General features: G+C 42.2%; 2 protein-coding genes across 2 annotated transcripts in view; one reads left to right on the forward strand and one right to left on the reverse strand.

Moving 5' to 3' along the window:
• The window catches only part of LOC124789480 (ketohexokinase-like), an 87709-nt gene that overhangs the window by 7245 nt on the left and 57355 nt on the right, over positions 1-23109 (reverse strand). The gene's annotated exons all lie outside the window — the stretch shown is intronic.
• On the forward strand, positions 7600-9602 carry LOC124789481 (transcription factor Adf-1-like). The gene is made up of 2 exons (XM_047256859.1): positions 7600-7849; positions 9260-9602. The coding sequence occupies exons 1-2, from the start codon at positions 7717-7719 to the stop codon at positions 9541-9543; spliced, it is 417 nt and encodes a 138-aa protein (XP_047112815.1). The 5' UTR covers positions 7600-7716; the 3' UTR covers positions 9544-9602.

Genomic DNA, 23109 nt, shown 5'->3' on the forward strand with positions numbered 1-23109 from the left:
TGACCAAATGCGTCCGAGAAGTCATTACTTGTGGTACTGGAAATGGAAATGAGCGTTTGGCGTCATTGGCCGGGAGGCCCCTTACAAGGCAGATCCGGCCGCCTCGGTGCAGGTCTTACTACATTCGACGCCACATTGGGTGACCTGTGCACCGGATGGGGATGCAATGATGATGAAGACAACACAACACCCAGTCCCTGAGTGGGGAGAATCCCCAACCCAGCTAGGAATCGAACCTGGGCCCGTTGGACGGCAATCCGTCACGCTGACCACTCAGGTATCAGTGCAGACACTTGTGATACTGAATTCTTCCGAATGATTGGCTCACACTGGCTATTCTTAGCACCAAAACCGATAGTTGTCATTGCACCTGCTATGAACATGGTTATTTCGATGGCACACGGTGAAGAGAATTGAAGGGGCAAGGGTTGTTGATAAACAGTACACAATGCTACATCTCAGGACTTATTTTCCAGTTACCCGCAATCATCACTGGAACCAGTGGGCCAGACTAATCTAAGGAGGGAGGAAGTGTAATGACCTAGAACACAGCCAGAATCCAGAGTCGTAACAAGCACGCAACCACCGCCACTAACTGCTGATATCAATCTGCCTGTTCAGCAGCTCTTCAGAGAGAGACGTTTCCTCACTGAACTTTTGCAAGTTCATAGCCTGGGATACTGACCAACCTTCAGGAAGCTTCTGCGACATGACCCACTTCCGTATGGCAAGAGACAGACATTGATCACTGGCTCTTGTCACTGGTCCCCGTTTGAAACATTTCCACATTACACAGAAACACATCTTCTGCACATTCAGCTAGAGACAGTGGTATTAAAATCTCCAACTGATCATCATTGATAGAACTGGGCCATATTACGATGCTCAAACTGTGCCAGTCAGTGCCATACATCCAATGTAGGCACCCTCGTAATTTTCAGGACGCGAACCAAGGACTACTGGGCTCCTGGCAACTTTCCCCCCACCGCTGCCCCATGGTCCAAGACACACAGTAAGAACTAGCGAACTCAGCACCGTCGCTCTCCAATTTGTGAGTCCATGTTTCATGCCGGCCGCGGTGGCCGAGCGGTTCTAGGCGCTTCAGTCCGGAACCGCACGACTGCTACGGTCGCAGGTTCGAATCCTGCCTCGGGCATGGATGTGTGTGATGTCCTTAGGTTAGTTAGGTTCAAGTAGTTCTAAGTTCTAGAGGACTGATGACCACAGATGTTAAGTCCCATAGTGTTCAGAGCCATTTGAACCATTTGTTTCATGCTCTGGGGAGTCCCACTGGGCGATCTTGCCTATCCCTTGTGTGACTGCCGTGCCATTGTCACTTAGCAGTAGCCATCCATCACAATGCAGAGTTAGCAAGCCGTTTGCTGCTTTCCCCTAGCAATGTGTATTTCGGGGAGTCTATGCCAGCATGCTGTGAACTGAGGGTCACTGTCAGCTACCTGCTGTCTGCTTCCTGCAAACGCAATGCTCCACATTTATTTACGAGTGTTAATAAAGGGTTTTAGCAACAAGTTGACTACCTACATCGTCTACACCTCCATCCACCTCCAACAGGAAGTCACTCGCCAACGCTTTCCTATAGACTCAATTACACAGGGCTCAGGATTCATACACCAATTAAATAAATGGATGTCGTCATCGACATTGAAACGGATGTGCTGCCCAAATATAATATAATACCATCTTGCAGCAAATAGTGTGGTGTACCGACATTTATTTGTTCACTGGTTTAGCGCCCCACTGCTTCGGCCATGCAGATTATATGGTCTGCACAGATTCTATTATTTTCTTCTAACCGAATTTTTATGTTGTTCACAAATTGTATGTTGTTGTTGTTGTTGTTGTGGTCTTCAGTCCTGAAACTGGTTTGATGCAGCTCTCCATGCTACTCTATCCTGTGCAAGCTTTTTCATCTCCCAGTACCTACTGCAACCTACATCCTTCTGAATCTGCTTAGTGTATTCATCTCTTGGTCTCCCTCTACGATTTTTACCCTCCACGCTGCCCTCCAATACTAAATTGGTGATCCCTTGATGCCTCAGAACATGTCCTATCAACCGATCCCTTCTTCTGGTCAAGTTGTGCCACAAACTTCTCTTCTCCCCAATCCTATTCAACACCTCCTCATTAGTTATGTGATCTACCCATCTAATCTTCAGCATTCTTTTGTAGCACCACATTTCGAAAGCTTCTATTCTCTTCTTGTCCAAACTATTTATCGTCCATGTTTCACTTCCATACATGGCTACACTCCATACGAATACTTTCAGAAATGACTTCCTGACACTTAAATCAATACTCGATGTTAACAAATTTCTCTTCTTCAGAAACGCTTTTCTTGCCATTGCCAGCCTACATTTTATATCCTCTCTACTTCGACCATCATCAGTTATTTTGCTCCCCAAATAGCAAAACTCCTTTACTACTTTAAGTGCTTCATTTCCTAATCTAATTCCCTCAGCATCACCCGACTTAATTAGACTACATTCCATTATCCTTGTTTTGCTTTTGTTGATCTTTATCTTATATCCTCCTTTCAAAACACTATCCATTCCATTCAACTGCTCTTCCAAGTCCTTTGCTGTCTCTGACAGAATTACAATGTCATCGGCGAATCTCAAAGTTTTTATTTCTTCTCCATGAATTTTAATACCTACTCCTAATTTTTCTTTTGTTTCCTTTACTGCTTGCTCAATATACAGATTGAACAACATCGGGGAGAGGCTACAACCCTGTCTTACTCCCTTCCCAACCACTGCTTCCCTTTCATGTCCCTCGACTCTTATAACTGCCATCTGGTTTCTGTACAAATTGTAAATAGCCTTTCGCTCCCTGTATTTTACCCCTGCCACCTTTAGAATTTGAAAGAGAGTATTCCAGTCAACATTGTCAAAAGCTTTCTCTAAGTCTACAAATGCTAGAAACGGAGGTTTGCCTTTCCTTAATCTTTCTTCTAAGATAAGTCTTAAGGTCAGTATTGCCTCACGTGTTCCAGTGTTTCTACGGAATCCAAACTGATCTTCCCCGAGGTTGGCTTCCACTAGTTTTTCCATTCGTCTGTAAAGAATTCGTGTTAGTATTTTGCAGCTGTGACTTATTAAGCTGATAGTTCGGTAATTTTCACATCTGTCAACACCTGCTTTCTTTGGGATTGGAATAATTATATTCTTCTTGAAGTCTGAGGGTATTTCGCCTGTTTCATACATCTTGCTCACCAGATGGTAGAGTTTTGTCAGGACTGGCTCTCCCACGGCCGTCAGTAGTTCCAATGGAATATTGTCTACTCCGGGGGCCTTGTTTCGACTCAGGTCTTTCAGTGCTCTGTCAAACTCTTCACGCAGTATCATATCTCCCATTTCATCTTCATCTACATCCTCTTCCATTTCCATAATATTGTCCTCAAGTACATCGCCCTTGTATAGACCCTCTATATACTCCTTCCACCTTTCTGCTTTCCCTTCTTTGCTTAGAACTGAGTTTCCATCTGAGCTCTTGATATTCATACAAGTCGTTCTCTTATCTCCAAAGGTCTCTTTAATTTTCCTGTAGGCGGTATCTATCTTACCCCTAGTGAGATAGGCCTCTACATCCTTACATTTGTCCTCTAGCCATCCCTGCTTAGCCATTTTACACTTCCTGTCGATATCATTTTTGAGACGTTTGTATTCCTTTTTGCCTGTTTCACTTACTGCATTTTTATATTTTCTCCTTTCATCAATTAAATTCAGTATTTCTTCTGTTACCCAAGGATTTCTACTAGCCCTCGTCTTTTTACCTACTTGATCCTCTGCTGCCATCACTACTTCATCCCTCAAAGCTACCCATTCTTCTTCTACTGTATTTATTTCCCCCATTCCTGTCAATTGCTCCCTTATGCTCTCCCTGAATCTCTGTACAACCTCTGGTTCTTTTAGTTTATCCAGGTCCCATCTCCTTAAATTCCCACCTTTTTGCAGTTTCTTCAGTTTTAATCTACAGGTCATAACCAATAGATTGTGGTCAGAGTCCACATCTGCCCCTGGAAATGTCTTACAATTTAAAACCTGGTTCCTAAATCTCTGTCTTACCATTATATAATCTATCTGATACCTTTTAGTATCTCCATGGTTCTTCCATGTATACAACCTTCTTTCATGATTCTTAAACCAAGTGTTAGTTATGATTATGTTGTGCTCTGTGCAAAATTCTACAAGGCGGCTTCCTCTTTCATTTCTGTCCCCCAATCCATATTCACCTACTATGTTTCCCTCTCTCCCTTTTCCTACACTCGAATTCCAGTCACCCATGACTATTAAATTTTCGTCTCCCTTCACAATCTGAATAATTTCTTTTATTTCATCATACATTTCTTCAATTTCTTCGTCATCTGCAGAGCTAGTTGGCATATAAACTTGTACTACTGTAGTAGGTGTGGGCTTCGTATCTATCTTGGCCAGAATAATGCGTTCACTATGCTGTTTGTAGTAGCTTACCCGCACTCCTATTTTCCTATTCATTATTAAACCTACTCCTGCATTACCCCTATTTGATTTTGTGTTTATAACCCTGTAGTCACCTGACCAGAAGTCTTGTTCCTCCTGCCACCGAACTTCACTAATTCCCACTATATCTAACTTCAACCTACCCATTTCCCTTTTTAAATTTTCTAACCTACCTGCCCGATTAAGGGATCTGACATTCCACGCTCCGATCCGTAGAACGCCAGTTTTCTTTCTCCTGGTAATGACATCCTCTTGAGTAGTCCCCGCCCGGAGATCCGAATGGGGGACTATTTTACCTCCGGAGTATTTTACCCAAGAGGACGCCATCATCATGTAATCATACAGTAAAGCTGCATGCCCTCGGGAAAAATTACGGCTGTAGTTTCCCCTTGCTTTCAGCCGTTCGCAGTACCAGCACAGCAAGGCCGTTTTGGTTATTGTTACAAGGCCAGATCAGTCAATCATCCAGACTGTTGCCCTTGCAACTACTGAAAAGGCTGCTGCCCCTCTTCAGGAACCACACGTTTGTCTGGCCTCTCAACAGATACCCCTCCATTGTGGTTGCACCTACGGTACGGCTATCTGTATCGCTGAGGCACGCAAACCTCCCCACCAACGGCAAGGTCCATGGTTCATGGGGGGGTACACACAAATTGTATCATCTCCTAAAATTTGGACGCTAATTAAAACCATACAACCATTTTCACAAAAATTTTCATCCCGTATTTCACCCCTTTAGGAGCTGAATTTCGAAAATCAATGAAATACGCATTCTTTTCCTAACCAAGAAGTCAAATACAAACTTTCTTAGAGCTGGCTTAAAAAATTCTTTGATGATGAAATATCTTCATAAAAATTTGCGTCCCTTATATCACCCACTTGGGAGTTAAATTTCTAAAACCACTAAAGCAAGTTTTCTTTACAGTAACTGAATCTTCCGTTGGTTGTTGGTAGAACAACATTATAATAAGTGAAAAGCGATTTTCATTTATTATAAGTATTTTTTATTTCTAACCGAAAAGCCACGTTTTTATTTTCCTAGGTGTATTTTCAAAAATGCTCTAGTAGCTCTTTAATAATGATTTGCTTTTTTTAAAAAAAAATCACGTACTATTTCACCTCCATAGGGACCAAATTTCCAAAAATGCTGAAACACGTATTTCTTTATTTCTGATCGAGTAACCAAATTCCAATTTCCGTAGCTCTAGCTTGAATACTGCATTAATAGCGTCATATTTTCAAAAAAACCTTCTATGCCTTATTTCATCTCTTAGGGGTAGAAATGGAAAAATCCCTTCTTAAACGACTCCTACAGTATAAGATCACCATCCTCTGCAAATTTGAAGTTTCTGTCCTTAGTGAGTCAGTCATTCGGGACATTGCCTCTTATGTATAGAGAAGTTCAAGGCCCAACAGTCACACAGTTGACTGGTGCACCAACTGAGAAGATGTAAAATTCGTTCACAGCGTGTAAAATATTTCGTCGCGAAAACTGACACTAATGAAAATATATTAAAATATTCAAAAATTTTCCAGTACACATGGGGCAGCAAACGAGCCATTTGGGAATGATTGCAAAAGTATGGTCATAAGCCACCACTGATTTCAGCATGAAATATTGTCCTAATTAGTAGAAACACATCTGAAATGTAAACTTTTCTGTTAAGTCCCCATCCGCTTTGGCTCAGATTTCACCTAAGGCCTACCTTCACAAGAAAAACAATTACATACTACAAATTACAGTACACTTGTAGTTGCTAAGGAGGTATTCCACCCATCGTCCTCACATTTTCAGCCAGTTCTGCACTCCGTCTGCAGTGAGCTACGAATTCTCTCAAACACCCCTGGAGCATCTCGTAAATCTTGACAAGACTATACAATTTGCTGCCCCAGTTCTTCAACCATATCAATGGGAATGCTCTGCGCTTCACTTTTGAGATGATTCCAAGCAGGAAACTCCAAAGGATTGAAGTCAGGTATCTTGGAGGCCAAGGTACAAGTTGTTTGTGCTATCCATCTTGGACTTAAATTGGCGCATTATATGTCGTTCCCCAGCGTTGTGCATCGGTGAAATTAGAACCTATTTAGATGGTGACTTAATTGAAAAATTTTACATTTCCACTGAGTAGGACAATATATCATACTGAATCAGTGGTGGTTCGTAACTACATATTCGGAATTATCCCGGAAACTGAATATTTCTGGGTCCATGATTAGTGGAATTCTGTTATTCTATACTTCCACATATGTCTGTTGTCCCTATTAATTATGGTACACCCAGTAATCACAATAACAAAAAAATTTCAATAAAAGCTTTTAAGATATCAAGAATTACCTTAAATGAAAATGACTTTTTTTCCTCTCTCAATATTTAGCGCTCGTATAATAAGGTTTAGAAATTTATTTATGTTACAAAGAAATGGCTGTGTAGTTCGTATTTTAAAAGAAAAAAAGAGCTGCTTCCATGATCACTAGATTATGATTTATTTTTCACGGTCTTATCATGAGCCAAAGGAAAGAAAACTGATGTCTGAAGGTGGGGGCCAAGGAGGGGGCCGGTAGCGACAAATTAAGTAGGGGCCAGGCAGATGCAAACAGGACGGACGAAAAAGAGTATATAAACTGTTTATTATCTCAAAAGTAATCGTCATAACGCTTAATACATTTATCTCGCTGTAAGACAAGACGGTCAGTGCCTTTATGGAAAAATGTTCGCGGTTGCCTAGGGCACCATGGTTGTATCCAGGTGTCCACCTCTCCGTACAAAACAAATCCATGGTCACAAATGCCTTTCTTCGAGGCTCCTGAAATATGGAAAACGTATTGGCAGGGCTTGGTACTGTATGGAGGATGTGCAGGTTCTTCCCAGAGGAACTTCTGCAATGTAGTCGGAACAGCCTTGGTGAGATGTAGGTCCACCCACGCTGCGGAAGTTTCGCTGGGAAGCCCTTAGGCTAAATTTACACTGCCCGCGATGCGATGCGATGCGGTGCCGAGCCGAGCGGAGCGATGACGCGCTGAAATCACGTGACAATGGGCAGGCTTGGTTTAACAGTGGCAACAGAGCGGTGCCCGTTTAGACTGCTGGCTGGGCCGAGCGATGTGATGCGGTGCGATGCGATGACTCCGCTGTAGTCGCAACCGAGTTTGCGTTTCGCGCGAGTGTTTGGAGCGGTTGCTTGTTTGTGCTTGCGTCTGGAGTAATTGCTTGCTTGCGATGGACGTCGAAAGACTAATTAACAATGTACGTGAACGCCCCGTGTTGTGGGACCAGAAAAATAAATATTACCGCAGTAGTGATTTTGTTCGTCAAGCATGGAATGAAATAGCTGAAGATTGTGGAACAGACAGTAAGTACAAAAAAGTAAAATAAATAGCTACAAGATTCCAAGAAACACGTAACACAAACAACTTCGTTTATTTTCTAATTTTAATTGTGTATAGATACTATTACAGTATTTTGATAATGAAATGACGTTCACAATAGTTACAGTATTTGATAATTTCGACATGAAATATATTTGCATTAATGACTGTTGACACAGTTTTTGAAGGCCTCTCTGACACTCCTCGCTCTTCTTCAAATGGTTCAAATGGCTCTGAGCACTATGGGACTTAACTGCTGTGGTCATCAGTCCCCTAGAACTTAGAACTACTTAAACCTAACTAACCTAAGGACATCACCCACATCCATGCCCGAGGCAGGATTCGAACCTGCGACCGTAGCGGTCGCGCGGTTCCAGACTGTAGCGCCTAGAACCGCTCGGCCACCACGGCCGGCTCCTCGCTCTTCTTGAAGCACTACTGTTTGCTCTGTCATTTTGGAAGCATGCTGCTAAAACACTGTGTTCTGTTATGTCCTGGTCAATAGACAATTGAAGGGAAATGTCAGGCTCATCTTTATCGATTATTATATTGTGCAAGACGTAGATGCACTGAATAATAATGTCTGCATGTTCTACAGAAGTTTCGGTTTCCTTTCGGAGAAGACGCCATTTGCTGGCCATAATTCCGAAAGTGCGTTCCACCACCGTTCTAGCCCTCGATAGCCTCCTGTTAAATAACCTCTCTTCCTCAATCAGTGACAGTCCACGGAAAGGGCGCATTAAGTTTTCCAGTAGTGGAAAGGTTTCATCTCCAACCAACACTAATGGGGCTTTTACTGAAGTACCTGGTAGTTCTTTCGGTGGAGGCCAGTTTTCAGTTTCGTTCAAAATATTATTGTACGAGTTACTTGCTCTAAATGTGCCACCATCTGATTGCTTGCCATAGCCTCCAATGTCAACTGCTATTAATCTGCAGTTAGCATCGGCTACAGCTAGTAAAGCAAGCGAAAAATATTTTTTTTGTAATTGTAATACATTGTCCCAGAATGAGAGGGACATTTAACCCGAACATGCTTACCGTCAATGGCCCCCACACAATTCGGAAAATTCCAGTTGGCATACATGTGTTTTGCAGCGGTTTGAAGCAGTGGTATAGTAGGAGAAGGCAGGTGTACAGGGCTCAGAATTTCACATACTGCGGCGCACGTTTCATGCACACATTGTGCGACTGTAGTTAGACCCATCCGAAACGACTGTGACAGTGCATGGAAAGACATCCCAACAGACAAATATATGAAAAAGAATGAAATTAGCGTAATTGAAGGATGTGTAGGATCTCCGTAGGATTTGCAGTTAATGTGCTAAGGACAAAAAATGTATTAAGTATACAGTGTACTTAATTATTTACGCATATTTTCACGTCTATATTTTCAGGCGAGGTACTGAAGAATAAATGGAAGAACCTACGTGACACTTTCCGCTCTGAACTCAAAAAAACTCGTGCTGAACGTTCAGGAGACGAAGGTAGCACGCCGCCTTTCCAATCCAATTGGCCGTGGTCCGAGCTAATGACCTTCCTGACTGACATAATGACGCCACGGAAGACGAAGACTAATGTTCATCACAGTAAAAGAACAGTATCGCAACACGACGACGCACACGACGACGTACCATTTTCACCAGCTCTTACAGAGAGAGAGAGTGTGTGTTTCACCTGATGAAACCAACCAAGCCAGCTCTTCAAGACTGTAAGTTCAGAGGGTAGCGTTTCGATGCCTCCTCCCTCACCCACCCTACACACAAACCAAAACAAGAGATCCAAGAAATCGACAAACTCTGAGTTGCTAAATATAGAGAAGCAAAAGTTGAGGCTAACTGAGCAACAAATGTCGAAATCAGAAACGCAAGATGACAACTATCATTTTGTAGTGAGTTTGCTGCCGGCAATGCGAGAACTATCACCAACAGCTCAGTTGAGAGCCAGGATAAAAATTCAGCAGGTTCTTTCGGAAGAATTGGAACAATCAACCACTTCCACTGCACATTCGTTGATGTCACCCTATGCACCTGGAAATCCAGTTGAAATCGTAATTGCTGAATATCCGCAAAATGAAATAGTCATTTCTGAAATTCAACCTGATGACATTGTTATTTCAAGCCACCAAGATTCTGAAAACTTTGATACTTAAGTGAGTGAACTGTGATGTATTTTACTTCTCATTGTCAACTACGTCAAAATTTATTAAAAGAAAGTTTGAATCCATCACAATTCGTAAATTTTTCATAATAAAATGATTGCTGTAAACTTAATATTGTTTACTTACTTGATGGTGATCATAACTTTCATTTCAGGGGTAATAGCCATTCTGAAATTTGTGTTTTGCTTCTGTAATCTATTTGAAACAGACGACACTATATAATCAGATGTCTCTGTACTCATTCTGAAATAATTCCAAAATTTATCCTCATCTTTTCTCAAGTCACTGTACAAATGATGAAATTCTCCTAAAGCCCTCCTCTCCTTGTTGATTTCATGCACCCATTCACGACTGCGTTGAATTCTCAGAGCACTGTTTTCTAATAAAAAAGAATTAACTGGTCGAGGAAAAACGACATCGTGCCGAGACTGCTCAATTGCTGGCCAGATCGCGCGCGCTGTATCGTGTGCAATGTGAACGCTCCATCGCATTGCATCGCTTTGGCCATTATGCCTCGCATCGCATCGCGTCGCGTCGCGTCGCATCACAGGCAGTCTAAACGTACACTTACACATCCTCCATACAGTACCAAGCCCTGCCCATACGTTTTCCATATTTCAGGAGCCTTGAAGAAAGGCATTTGTGGCCATCGATTTGTTTTGGACGAAGAGGTGGACACCTGGATACAATCATGCTGCCATAGGCAACCACAAACATTTTTCCATAAAGGCACTGACTGTCTTGCCTCATAGTGGGATAAATGTGTTATGGCGATTACTTTCGAAATAATAAATAGTTTTCTTATTTTTTCCCATCTGTTTCGTTTTCATTTGACTGCCCTTCTTATATTGCTTGTGAGGAAAAATGTTATCAAATCGGCTTCGATAAAGAGGCAACATTGATCACCATGTATATGCTGTGTGGAAAGATATTCCAAGAATTGTGTTCCTATGCAATGTGTGTGTTGCATGGTGTGTCACAGTGCAAGAGTGTATGGAATAGCTAAACCATACTCGAACCAGTCAATTTAATTTTCTGCCTCTTTCAGTACACTGATTGCCATACAACTTTATGCAATACTTTCAAATAGTAATAGTAGTTCACATTTCAAGACTCAAGCTGATAACTTTGAAAGTTACTAAAATATATAAATTTACTTGAAATTCGAAATCGTCAATCTTATCTAAAGGATCTCTGCCTGATGACACTATTGTCACACAGTACACATGTCGTAGTTGAAAAATCTAGCTTAACTGCATTTCAAATAGTCATAACACGGCTTTTAGCAACAAAAGTGTCACTTTTGCTAGGGCAAATACTTCGGATTATTTTTCATTTCGAGTTATTGACGATTAACAGGCACTAAAATACAACTATTTTTTTCAGAACATGTAGAGGAGTAAAAAGAGTGTACATAAAGAATAAATTTTAAAATTGTAGGTATTTAAGTATGTATAGCATTGTACATAATGTTGTGCAATGGTACAATGGATTATAACCACTGTATGAAAGTCATTTCGTGGAGCAACCAACGAAGTAATACCTTTATTTCAGTCCTTCAGACATGTAAAGATATTGAAAGTCTTTTCGGGTTTGCTGCCGCATCCTAAAATCAACTTGACTCGATATTTCGGCGATCCAACTGTTCGCCATCTTCAGGGAATGCTGCTTCTGCTGATGAGTCCCGCTGAGAACTGACGCAAGATTGCAATTCGACATCCTATATAGGCCACCGCTCAGTACACGGCGCATGCGCCGCCCATCACGGTTTCTGACTTCCAAAACAGGGAGGTGGCGCCGCCCTTAGTGAAACACTGCTGGCAACGATATATCGCAATCAAGGCCGCACCGAAGAACGTTCTGTTTTGATGCGAGATAATACAGGATTCCACGTTTTGCTAAGAGGAAACCCATTGTCCCTGTTGATTAAATTATCAGCCAACCTAATTTCGATCGCCTCTTTATACACACTATTCCAAAAACCGGAAATGTTGGCAATTATAACAGTTTCCTCAAATTTCATTTTGTGTCTCTCATTCAGACAGTGTTCTGCTACGGCCGATTTTTCCGGCTGTTGTAGCCTCGTGTGACGGCGATGTTCCACACACCTGTCATTCACTGTGCGAATAGAACGACCAACGTAAGCTTTCCCACATTGACACGGGATTTTGTACACCCCGGGTTTCCTAAGTCCCAAATCATCCTTCACAGAGCCGAGCAGAGCCCTAATCTTAGAGGGTGGACGGAACACACTCTTAATGTTAAAACTCCTTAAAATTCGTCCAATCTTAAACGATAAGCCTCCAGCATAAGGAAGAAAGGCCACAGATCTATGTTCCTCTTCAGACACCTCCGGAGACGGTCCAAATTCCATAGCCCGACGAATCTGGTTCTCGGTGTATCCATTTTCCTTAAAAACAGTCATCAAATGCTCAAGTTCTTGGGTTAAGCTGTCTGCGTCGGAAATGGCATATGCTCTCCGTACCAAAGTCCTAAGGACGCCACTACGTTGATGTGGTGGATGACAACTCCTAGGGTGCAGATACAAATCTGTGTGTGTCGGCTTTCGGTGAACGCTGTGTCCCAAAGTTCCATCTGGTTTTTTATAAACCATTACGTCTAAAAATGGAAGCATCCCATCATTTTCAACCTCCATAGTAAATCTGATACGGGGATGAAGACAGTTGAAGTGGTCCAAAAACCTGTTAAGAGCATCACGTCCATGCGGCCATACGAAGAAGGTATCGTCCACGTATCTCCAGAAGCACGTTGGTTGCAAAGCTGAAGTCCTCAGTGCCATAGCCTCGAAGTCCTCCATAAATAAATTGGCGACTATGGGTGACAAAGGACTACCCATAGCCACTCCGTCATTCTGTTCAAAAAAGTTACTGTTAAATAAAAAATACGTAGAGGTCAGCACATGACGACAAAGCTTCACCAGCTCTTCATCCAGTTTTTCACTGATCAAACTAAGGGACTCTTCCAGAGGAACTCGTGTAAATAGGGATACCACATCGAAACTCACTAACAGATCTGAAGGACTCAACTTCAAAGATCCCAATCGTCGAATAAAATCCACTGAACTGGATATATGGTGTTCACATTTGCCAACAAATGGACTGAGAGCAGATGATAAATACTTTGCCAGGTTATAGGTCGGTGCACCCAAATTACTAACAATTGGGCGTAGAGGAACCCCTTCCTTATGCAACTTAGGCGAACCATACAACCTAGGCGGAACGGCAGCACCAGGATGAAGTTTCTTACGTAAATCATCTGACAACGAACTCTTTTTCAGCAGTGAAAGTGTCTTACGTTTGATCCTTTCTGTGGGGTCCTTAGATAGTTTTCTGTACGCCGGGTCGTTGAGAAGTAAATCCATTTTTAGGACATAATCATCCCGCGTCATTACAACCGTGGCATTCCCCTTGTCAGCTGGTAAAATTACTAGTTCGTCATCATTCTTAAGGGAACGAATGGCTGCCCTCTCTGAGGAAGAGATGTTATCCCGCGGTGGTCGAGCCCGACCAACGTGCTTCTGGAGATACGTGGACGATACCTTCTTCGTATGGCCGCATGGACGTGATGCTCTTAACAGGTTTTTGGACCACTTCAACTGTCTTCATCCCCGTATCAGATTTACTATGGAGGTTGAAAATGATGGGATGCTTCCATTTTTAGACGTAATGGTTTATAAAAAACCAGATGGAACTTTGGGACACAGCGTTCACCGAAAGCCGACACACACAGATTTGTATCTGCACCCTAGGAGTTGTCATCCACCACATCAACGTAGTGGCGTCCTTAGGACTTTGGTACGGAGAGCATATGCCATTTCCGACGCAGACAGCTTAACCCAAGAACTTGAGCATTTGATGACTGTTTTTAAGGAAAATGGATACACCGAGAACCAGATTCGTCGGGCTATGGAATTTGGACCGTCTCCGGAGGTGTCCGAAGAGGAACATAGATCTGTGGCCTTTCTTCCTTATGCTGGAGGCTTATCGTTTAAGATTGGACGAATTTTAAGGAGTTTTAACATTAAGAGTGTGTTCCGTCCACCCTCTAAGATTAGGGCTCTGCTCGGTTCTGTGAAGGATGATTTGGGACTTAGGAAACCTGGGGTGTACAAAATCCCGTGTCAATGTGGGAAAGCTTACGTTGGTCGTCCTATTCGCACAGTGAATGACAGGTGTGTGGAACATCGCCGTCACACGAGGCTACAACAGCCGGAAAAATCGGCCGTAGCAGAACACTGTCTGAATGAGAGACACAAAATGAAATTTGAGGAAACTGTTATAATTGCCAACATTTCCGGTTTTTGGAATAGTGTGTATAAAGAGGCGATCGAAATTAGGTTGGCTGATAATTTAATCAACAGGGACAATGGGTTTCCTCTTAGCAAAACGTGGAATCCTGTATTATCTCGCATCAAAACAGAACGTTCTTCGGTGCGGCCTTGATTGCGATATATCGTTGCCAGCAGTGTTTCACTAAGGGCGGCGCCACCTCCCTGTTTTGGAAGTCAGAAACCGTGATGGGCGGCGCATGCGCCGTGTACTGAGCGGTGGCCTATATAGGACGTCGAATTGCAATCTTGCGTCAGTTCTCAGCGGGACTCATCAGCAGAAGCAGCATTCCCTGAAGATGGCGAACAGTTGGATCGCCGAAATATCGAGTCAAGTTGATTTTAGGATCCGGCAGCAATCCCGAAAAGACTTTCAAGACTTATTACGCCGGGAAAGCCTACGTAGTTACATGTAAAGATATTACTCGAAATTTTTCTGGCTTTCTGTGATCATATAATTTGGAAAAATTCGAAAAAGGTTCATGGTTTGCCATGCAGGATGAGTACCTGTTGATAGGAGCACTGCGGCAATGCTCACTGGCCATAGTTGGACAGTCAGGAAAGAACACTGTCCCATATTCTGAATGCGGGATATTGACAACAAGACCAGTTACCGAGGAGTCGGCATCCATTTTCTTTAAGGAAAGATGTGTCTCCTTGCTGCTCTAAAACTGTTTAACGTTGATGTTCAATAATGTATTTTGGTGACGACCAATGTGACAGACGAAATCATAAAGTGAATGTGATCATTACCAGCCGATTTAGATGATAGGTTCTGTGTAGAGACATTAGGTCATGGAGAAGTAAAGAACTGTCTAATATTTTGGTGATCAACTCTAATAATTGGATACGGTGTGTGGTGAACGGACTGTATTTTGTAGAGGTAATCGGAAGGTCAATGGCTCGTACGAATGCCGACTGATAGTGAGAGGAAGTAGTTTGAATGTACCGAATAGTTATAAAAAAATAAATAAAACAGAAGAGTAACGTCTGTACCAAGAACTATACATTCTAAATAAATACGTGTTGTTTGGTATAGAGTTGGCGGCAGTTTTTCGTGACTTTTTCGCACGAAAATATTATAGTTATTTGTCAGAGAGCTTGCCTAAGTTAGATAGTGAACTAGGGACTCATGTGTAGGAAAATCATACAGCAGATTAACAGGTAATAGAGAGCTCTTTAAGAAGACGTCCATTACATTCAGTTTTATAAAGCTGTGCATGAATGCATTAAACTGTTCATCGATGTAGACTGGGTGACGGATTTGTGGAACTTAACTGAAGTGAGTGTGCAATAAGTAAATAGGAAACTGTGCCACTGTATTAGGTACGCCAATCCATTCAGACAGAAACAGTTGCCTATTAATGTGTGTTCGTTTGTGCCTGAAACATCCCGTATAATAGCGACCAAGCACGGCAGCAGCGTTTTTTTTTTTTTTTTTTTTTTTTTACTAAGACTGGTCACAATGCATGCCTGTCCTAGTGGTGGTCCCACGTCAGTAGCTGAGGAAAGAGAATACCACCCCAATTTTAATATCAAATTATAATAAAATGTATTAATTGATAAATTAATTACCCCCCTCCTAGCACACCAGATGACGTCGTAGGTTGTCCCCAGCTGGCACGTGGGTCCCCACTCCGTCCTCTACATTCTTTATTAGCGGTAATTTTGAATTTTGGGGCGTATTTCGAATTTTGGCGGGAAATTTAACAAATAGTGGTAATTTCAAAATGGCGCGAATTTATTTGTTCTAAGGCTTTGCTGACGTCCGATCCCATCCCAAGCTCGGAAATTGTCAGGAAATACAAACTGGCGGTGCCCTTTCTGGGCGTCAGACTCCAGTCCTGGGTGGAAAGCCCGAGTGTACCCCTCTATACAGGGTAATTAATGGTCGGTCACTGTCCAGACGAGAAAAGGAAGTTTAGGATAGTGTACTTTGTTTACTTTGACTGGACAACTGAAGTAATTATCAGTCCTAATTACGTAATTAATCATAAATATCGATTTTAATTACACAGCTATATGCATATGCCCACAAGGAACACCTAAAATCGCAATGCACCTCAACAATTGACGATGTCTTATAATTGGTGCTACTCTGCTAGGAAAAAAATTCGCGATACCATTCGAAACTAGTATCAGACATACTCAAAATAACCTCTACATAGGATGATTCCTTTACCTAGAAGTAGAAATAAATCTCTTTGCCCCACTTGTGGAGTGGAGGGATAAAAGCTGTAGTGGCCGGGAAGTGTGATCAATTGACACGATGTTGGTGCTGAAGTGAGAGGAGTTTAATAAGAGTATTACCTGTAAGCATACAGCTGAGGACTGTGTCTATAGCCTCCTTTATGAGGAATAGAAGGATGTGATAATGGAGAAGCATAGGGGATTACTTTTCAGTAAATAATGGTGATGCAGCGGGATGGGCTGACGATGAATTTCACAACTCATAGAGGCAATTTCCAGTGCTGGAGCTGTTTGTGTTTCTGAAATGGCTGGTCAATTCACAGTGCAGGAGACAACTTCGCACCCCAACCACCACCCCTTTTCTCTAACCGTGTGTGTGTCTCGCTGTTTGACATCGCTACAGACGCCTGCTGCTGCGTTGCTCGACAATCGTCCAGCAGCCCTGGTGCTCAAAATTCAAATAAACAGTGCCTCTTTATTTCTCGACAACTTCACGCCATTCCACTGCCTCTGAGAGATCACCCTTGTATAGCTGCTGTGTAACTTTTACACTGATACATAGAAAGAAGGGGTAGGGCAGCAAACCATCACTAAAGTGTTAGGAGGGCCAATACATGCTACCACAACTGATGAAAAATACTTCAGTATTCTAATTACACATCGAAATTGTCATGTAAAATCCAGCACTCATAAATAACAGATCATAAGGCAATACATGTATTGGGAATTGAGAAACATCATTGTATCACGACTTCCACAAAACCGACTACAAAAGATCAGACCAGGAGAGAGGGGTGGCAGTTGCAAGCGTGTTCTCCTCGATGTGCGGTCACGAACTAACCATCTTAGATACAATCTTACTTCCCATCCTACCACCCCTCATCCCTCCATCTCCTCATCCTGTCGCTGATGGTCGAAAAAGAGATCCATCTGGTGGCAGCGATATACTGTCTCCCGTGTGCGGAAATCAGTCACAGATAGACAAAAGACTCAAGAACAGGACGCTTCCTGCAAGCTGTTAAACTTACTTCTCTTGAAGACTGGACCTCCTGGAACAACAACGAAAGGCCGGAGAACTCTCCAGAATGCTTCTTCCAACATCCACTGCCACCCGCCTCCACCATCCACCACCTACCACCGACTGCCATAGCTGAGACCACAGTCTCATCTGTCTACATCCGTAGCCACAGGGATCGTGTCTGGTGGAGCAATGGCCGAAGGCAGTCAGCAGGCCACAGAAAAAAGCGAGATAAATGACAGCTCCCTGAACAATGATGCACGTGTGTTGATTGTCTGAAAGTACAGCCGCAGCAACACTTCCACTGCCACGACTGATTGCTTCCGCAGGCGAGAAACATTTCAGTATAACAATTGTATTTAACATCAAAGCACCTCAAATAAGGAAGCGTCTATTAAAAAAACGCATACATGATGACAATAAAAAAACAGTCTTGTTTTCACGAAAATAAAAAATGTCAAATATGTGTGAAATCTTATGGGACTTAACTGCTAAGGTCATCAGTCCCTAAGCTTACACACTACTCAACCTAAGTTATCCTAAGGACAAATACACACATCCATGCCCGAGGGAGGACTCGAACTTCCGCCGGAACCAGCCGCACAGTCCATGACTGCAGCGCCCTAGACCGCTCGGCTAATCCCGCGCGGCTCACGAAAAAGGCACAGTTCATTTTCTATTAGTTTTATGAGCAGAAGCGGTATAGTTTGAGAGCATTCCTCATATTAAAATTATAAATTGTCAAGCACAAGGGCGTTACATTCTTTTCAGTTGACTGAATTATTAACACAGAATGACATCTCTGCAGTCTTCTTTTACGTTAGACTGCAGGATGCAATTCATAACGTTCTCTCTCTCTCTCTCTCTGTCTCTGTCTCTCTCTCCCGCCTCCTGTTATTCTGTGACATTCGATGACACACAAAAAATCTACAACTCTGCCGCTGATACAGATGACCCAACTGTAGATATCGGAGCTCTATAGCAATACATCTGACAGATGTATTAACCTGGCTCACTTCTCCTATACATTTTCACCCTGTGTAAAATGGAAAAAACTTCCGCTATTCTGCTGCGAAAACTACCGATCACCGCAGAATGTTCTCGTTATTTCGAAACTTTCATTGGAGTAAAGAAACAGTGAGAATTTAAACTGCAAAGAAGAAAAAGCATACAGTCGAACGAAACATCTATGGTAACTGATTTCTTTAAGGTTGATGGACAAAATTACATGGCTTGAGAGCATCCCTGGCGTTCATATCGGTGTCTCTAAATAACTGTCGTGCACATGGGTATTACAAACATTTGACAGGCCCCATTTTACCCTTGCACAAATCGTGAAAGCGTGCCTTATAATAGAAGCTCCCAATGTCACCTAACGAAGAAGAAAACCACACCCAGCAGACCATCATTCGCAATAGCAGCATATTCTTCTGTCGTAGTTTCCTAAGCAATTTGGCTGTCACAGAACAGCCTGTTTCACGCAATCTACTCACACGTCGGGAAAAACACTATCATTTGCAGGTTCCACAACGAACTATAATTAAAGTGGTTGGTACTTTATAATTAGAGGTTATGGAGTAAACATGTGGTAAACATGTTTTTAAACACACAATCGTTACGATAAATAATAAAAACAATCATGATTCCACGAGAATAGACACGGCCGATTTGTATTAGTATTAAGAGCAAAATCGGTGTAGTTTGAGAGAATTCTGCGTTTTCAGATTATAGATTGTCATGCTCGATGGCATTACATTCATTTCAGACGCATGAAATACCAATACAGATCAGTATCTATACAGCCATTTATTACGTTCAGGAGCACTCCTCTTCGTCATTTTGTAACATCCAGAATAGGTGAAAAAAATGTGAACTATCTGCATTCAAATTTTAACCTGCCATACCTCTCCTAGTAATAAAATCTCCTAACGTCACCGTGTAACGTTTTACCACGTCTCTGTTGCGATATATGGAAAAACAAATACCGTCAGCATGCTGACATCAACTATCATTGCTCCATAACACGCTTTCATGGACCGAAGTTTGTGCGTAAAGCTATGTCACGTCTACAGGAAAGAAGAGTGTACTCAGCAGGCTATCACTCGCAATAGAAGATTCTTGTGTTACAGCAACAGGTAACAGATATCCAGGTGTTCCGTCTGGAAGAGGCCAAGAGCACTACATCCTCATAATAGATATGTGCATGATCACTGTTCCGGTGATGGCGATTCCCACAAGGAGCTGTTCACAACATGCATCGGATAGTAGAAATACAAATGGGTACTGTTATCTTATTGCTAAAAATAAAAAATGTGATGGTCATTACAGCATATGGAAATAGGACGAGTCTGCAGCATTGAGGAACGTCTCCAAACAGCTGTTTGGAGGTGATGACCTCTACATTGAATTCCAAACACCACAGCGACAAGTAGCAGATGCCCAGTGTTCTGCCAAGGCTCTCTCTATCTCAGACACGTGGTGTCAGTCCGTCACTATGTGGTAATCAACAGCATAAAGACACCGCCGATATGGGATGATGTACTGTAATAAGCACAGCAGTTGATAGCACGATCAGTTTGAGCAATTTTACCAGTTTTCCCATAATTTCAACGTCAGCCAATGACACAGCAGAATGCTTCCCAATTTCTGTATCATCGCTAAACCACCATCCACTACTTTGCGAGTACCATATACTACACTGTCAATGCAGGTAGATGATGCAATTAGGTTATCTACGTACATCTGGCACATTGATCATAGTGCGGAATTTACGACTACGATTGGCCATTTTTCCCTATGTGGATGGGAGTCACAGAGAATTCTTGCATTTATAGGATAAAGTCTGAGAATGGAAGATCTCGCTGCATTGTCCTTGACCAACCCTTCCTGCAACACTGCCGCCGATTTAATTTTTATCTGACCAGGGTAGGAGGGTACTTCATCCGCTACATTCCATGTCTCATGAAGGGCCGGCCGCTGTGACCGAGCGGTTCTAGGTGCCTCAGTCTGGAACCGCGCTGCTGCTATGGTCGCAGGTTCGAGTCCTGCCTCGAGCATGGATGTGTCTAATGTTCTTAGGTTAGTTAGGTTTAAGTAGTTCTAAGTCTAGGGGACTGATGACCTCAGATGTTAAGTCCCATAGTGCTTAGAGCCATTTGAACCATTTTGTCTCATGAAGGAACAGAGTGAGCTGAGTCTTTAACCGCTGTTCCGCACCAATCTGACTCACGGCATCCATCCAAGTGCACAAGATCTCTCCAGATGCATGCATGGCGAGCAGGTTAGCACACTTTATGGGTGTATATTAGACATGACAGTATTGTGGTGATATAACAGATGATTAAGAAGAAACATGTAGTTTATGCATAATGGAGCTCCAGATGGATGGAGTTTGAAACATTGTACGTGAATCAACTGTGCGAACAGTTCTGGAGTATTATTACAGTCTCAGGAGTCAGTACCAAGATGGTACTGGCAAGAGAGAAATGATTGTAGATACATACAAATGATCGTACATACATACACTCCTAAAGCTACATGGTTCTGCACCTAAAAATTCTACATTGTTAAAGCCATATGGTTTCCAAAGTATTAGTCGTGCGAAATGCAATGCTCTTAATACTCTAAAGCAGGACGTATAAGTCCAACGTCTGACATACAACCACCCTGCGAGTTTTCTACCTTAATTACTAGGGCGACAAACTTTAAGATGTTAAATCTACTTCCTTCTATTCTATTCTAATGTCCTAGGAAGTGCCCGAGTTGTTCCTCACTATGAAGGCATCGTCGATGTATATCCGCCGCGTGACCTGCTTATAAACCAACTCAAAGGAGTCAGGAGACTACATATCTATCTCTTAGGAAATTGACGGATTTTATACGTCGTTGTAAGTCGGAAATGTACATACTCTCAATCACATTTCCCGAATCAGACGTGCTTATTAGTAGTATTAGCGGTTTTGTCAGATTCGGCCATGCCTCACTAGGAAATAGATCGAGTAAAAACGACATGAATAATTTCATTAGCGGAATGTAGCGTTACCATCCACGCCTTGCTACATGAAAATGCACACGAAAAAACAGCGACTTGTTACAAGGGAGTAAACACCATGATCAGTAGCCTAAGGAGATGTAACAGTTTTATTGATGTTTACAGTATCATCACCACGGACCTGGCAGCTTCCCTCTTGCACACAGAAGTCATGGTCTGATGTTAAGGAGTTTTGCTCATGTGGGACAATATAGCAACTTCGTTCTGACACCTTGTCGCTAGAGCACACTCTCCTCACATTATTAAGGCAGATATATGTGGTATCAGTCCACTCTCCTACAGAACACGCAAGGAAATGACTTAAGCCTGTTAAACACATTGATTCTTCTCCTTAAAACTTGTGGAATAACATTGCCAGTGAGACCCAAACGTAATAAGGCAATATCTATATTGGCCTGCATGTGTGAGAATACTGTCCTGGATTGGGATACATATATTTCGCCTGCTTTAATACAGAGCTTCTGGGTAATACTTATATCCCCTTTGTTGAAGTATGTGTTACGAAAACCCACTTAGTATACAGGGGAGGGGGATGACTGAAACTGAATGCAGACAGAGCATAATTTTTAAGCTTTTCTCGATCTTAAGTATCTAGGTCCCCCAACCCACCTCAGTTTCCCGAATTTGACAGTACTTTTTTCTAATTTTATTTATTCTCGGTCAATTTACGTAATTTTTCTAGGTTTTCGCAATTTTACTCATTTCGTCGTATTTGCCTTCATTTTACATATTTTCCATCAATCTGTACCAATTATCCCAGTTTTTGCTAGATTTTATGCCACATTTCATATTTTTTGGATAATTTTCCATATGTATATGATCATATGCTGACATAACTATGCGTCAGGAGTTCTCTCGAATTCAATAAATGACAGAAACTTTACACACAGATCGGTAGAGGCGAGTTATGGAGCAAATATGTCAGATGTCAGCATGCAGGTGATATTTGTTTTCGATGATCCGTGGAATCTTATAGGGTCTCTACTAGGTGACATTAGGAGGTTCTATTACGAGGCATGCTCTCACGATTTGTTTTTTATGTTTCGTAAATATACCACTGCTATGGTGAAACGGGACCTGACACAGTATACAAAACACCATCCCCAGCTTGCTGCTGCCAAACGTAAAATGACTTTGTTTTTTTCTGATATGTGAACAGATAGCGTGAAAGACTGTATTCTGCAATGTTATTTCACGTGTCTGAAATGTTTGTAATACCCACGTGCATAACAGTTTGTTTACAGACACTGATTTGAACGTCAGGAATACTCTGAAACCATGTAATTTTGTCCAACAACCTGAAATAAATCAGTTAACATAGATGTTCCGTTAGACTGCATGCTTTTTTTCTTCGGAGTTTAAAATTCTCACTTTTTCTTTACTCCAATGAAACTTTCGAAAAAACGAGAACATTCTGATCGGTAGTTTTCGCAGCAAAATAGCGGAAATTTTTTCGATTTTACATACGGTGGACATGTA

This window comes from Schistocerca piceifrons, chromosome 3 (assembly GCF_021461385.2).
Source record: "Schistocerca piceifrons isolate TAMUIC-IGC-003096 chromosome 3, iqSchPice1.1, whole genome shotgun sequence".
Lineage (NCBI taxonomy): Eukaryota > Metazoa > Arthropoda > Insecta > Orthoptera > Acrididae > Schistocerca > Schistocerca piceifrons.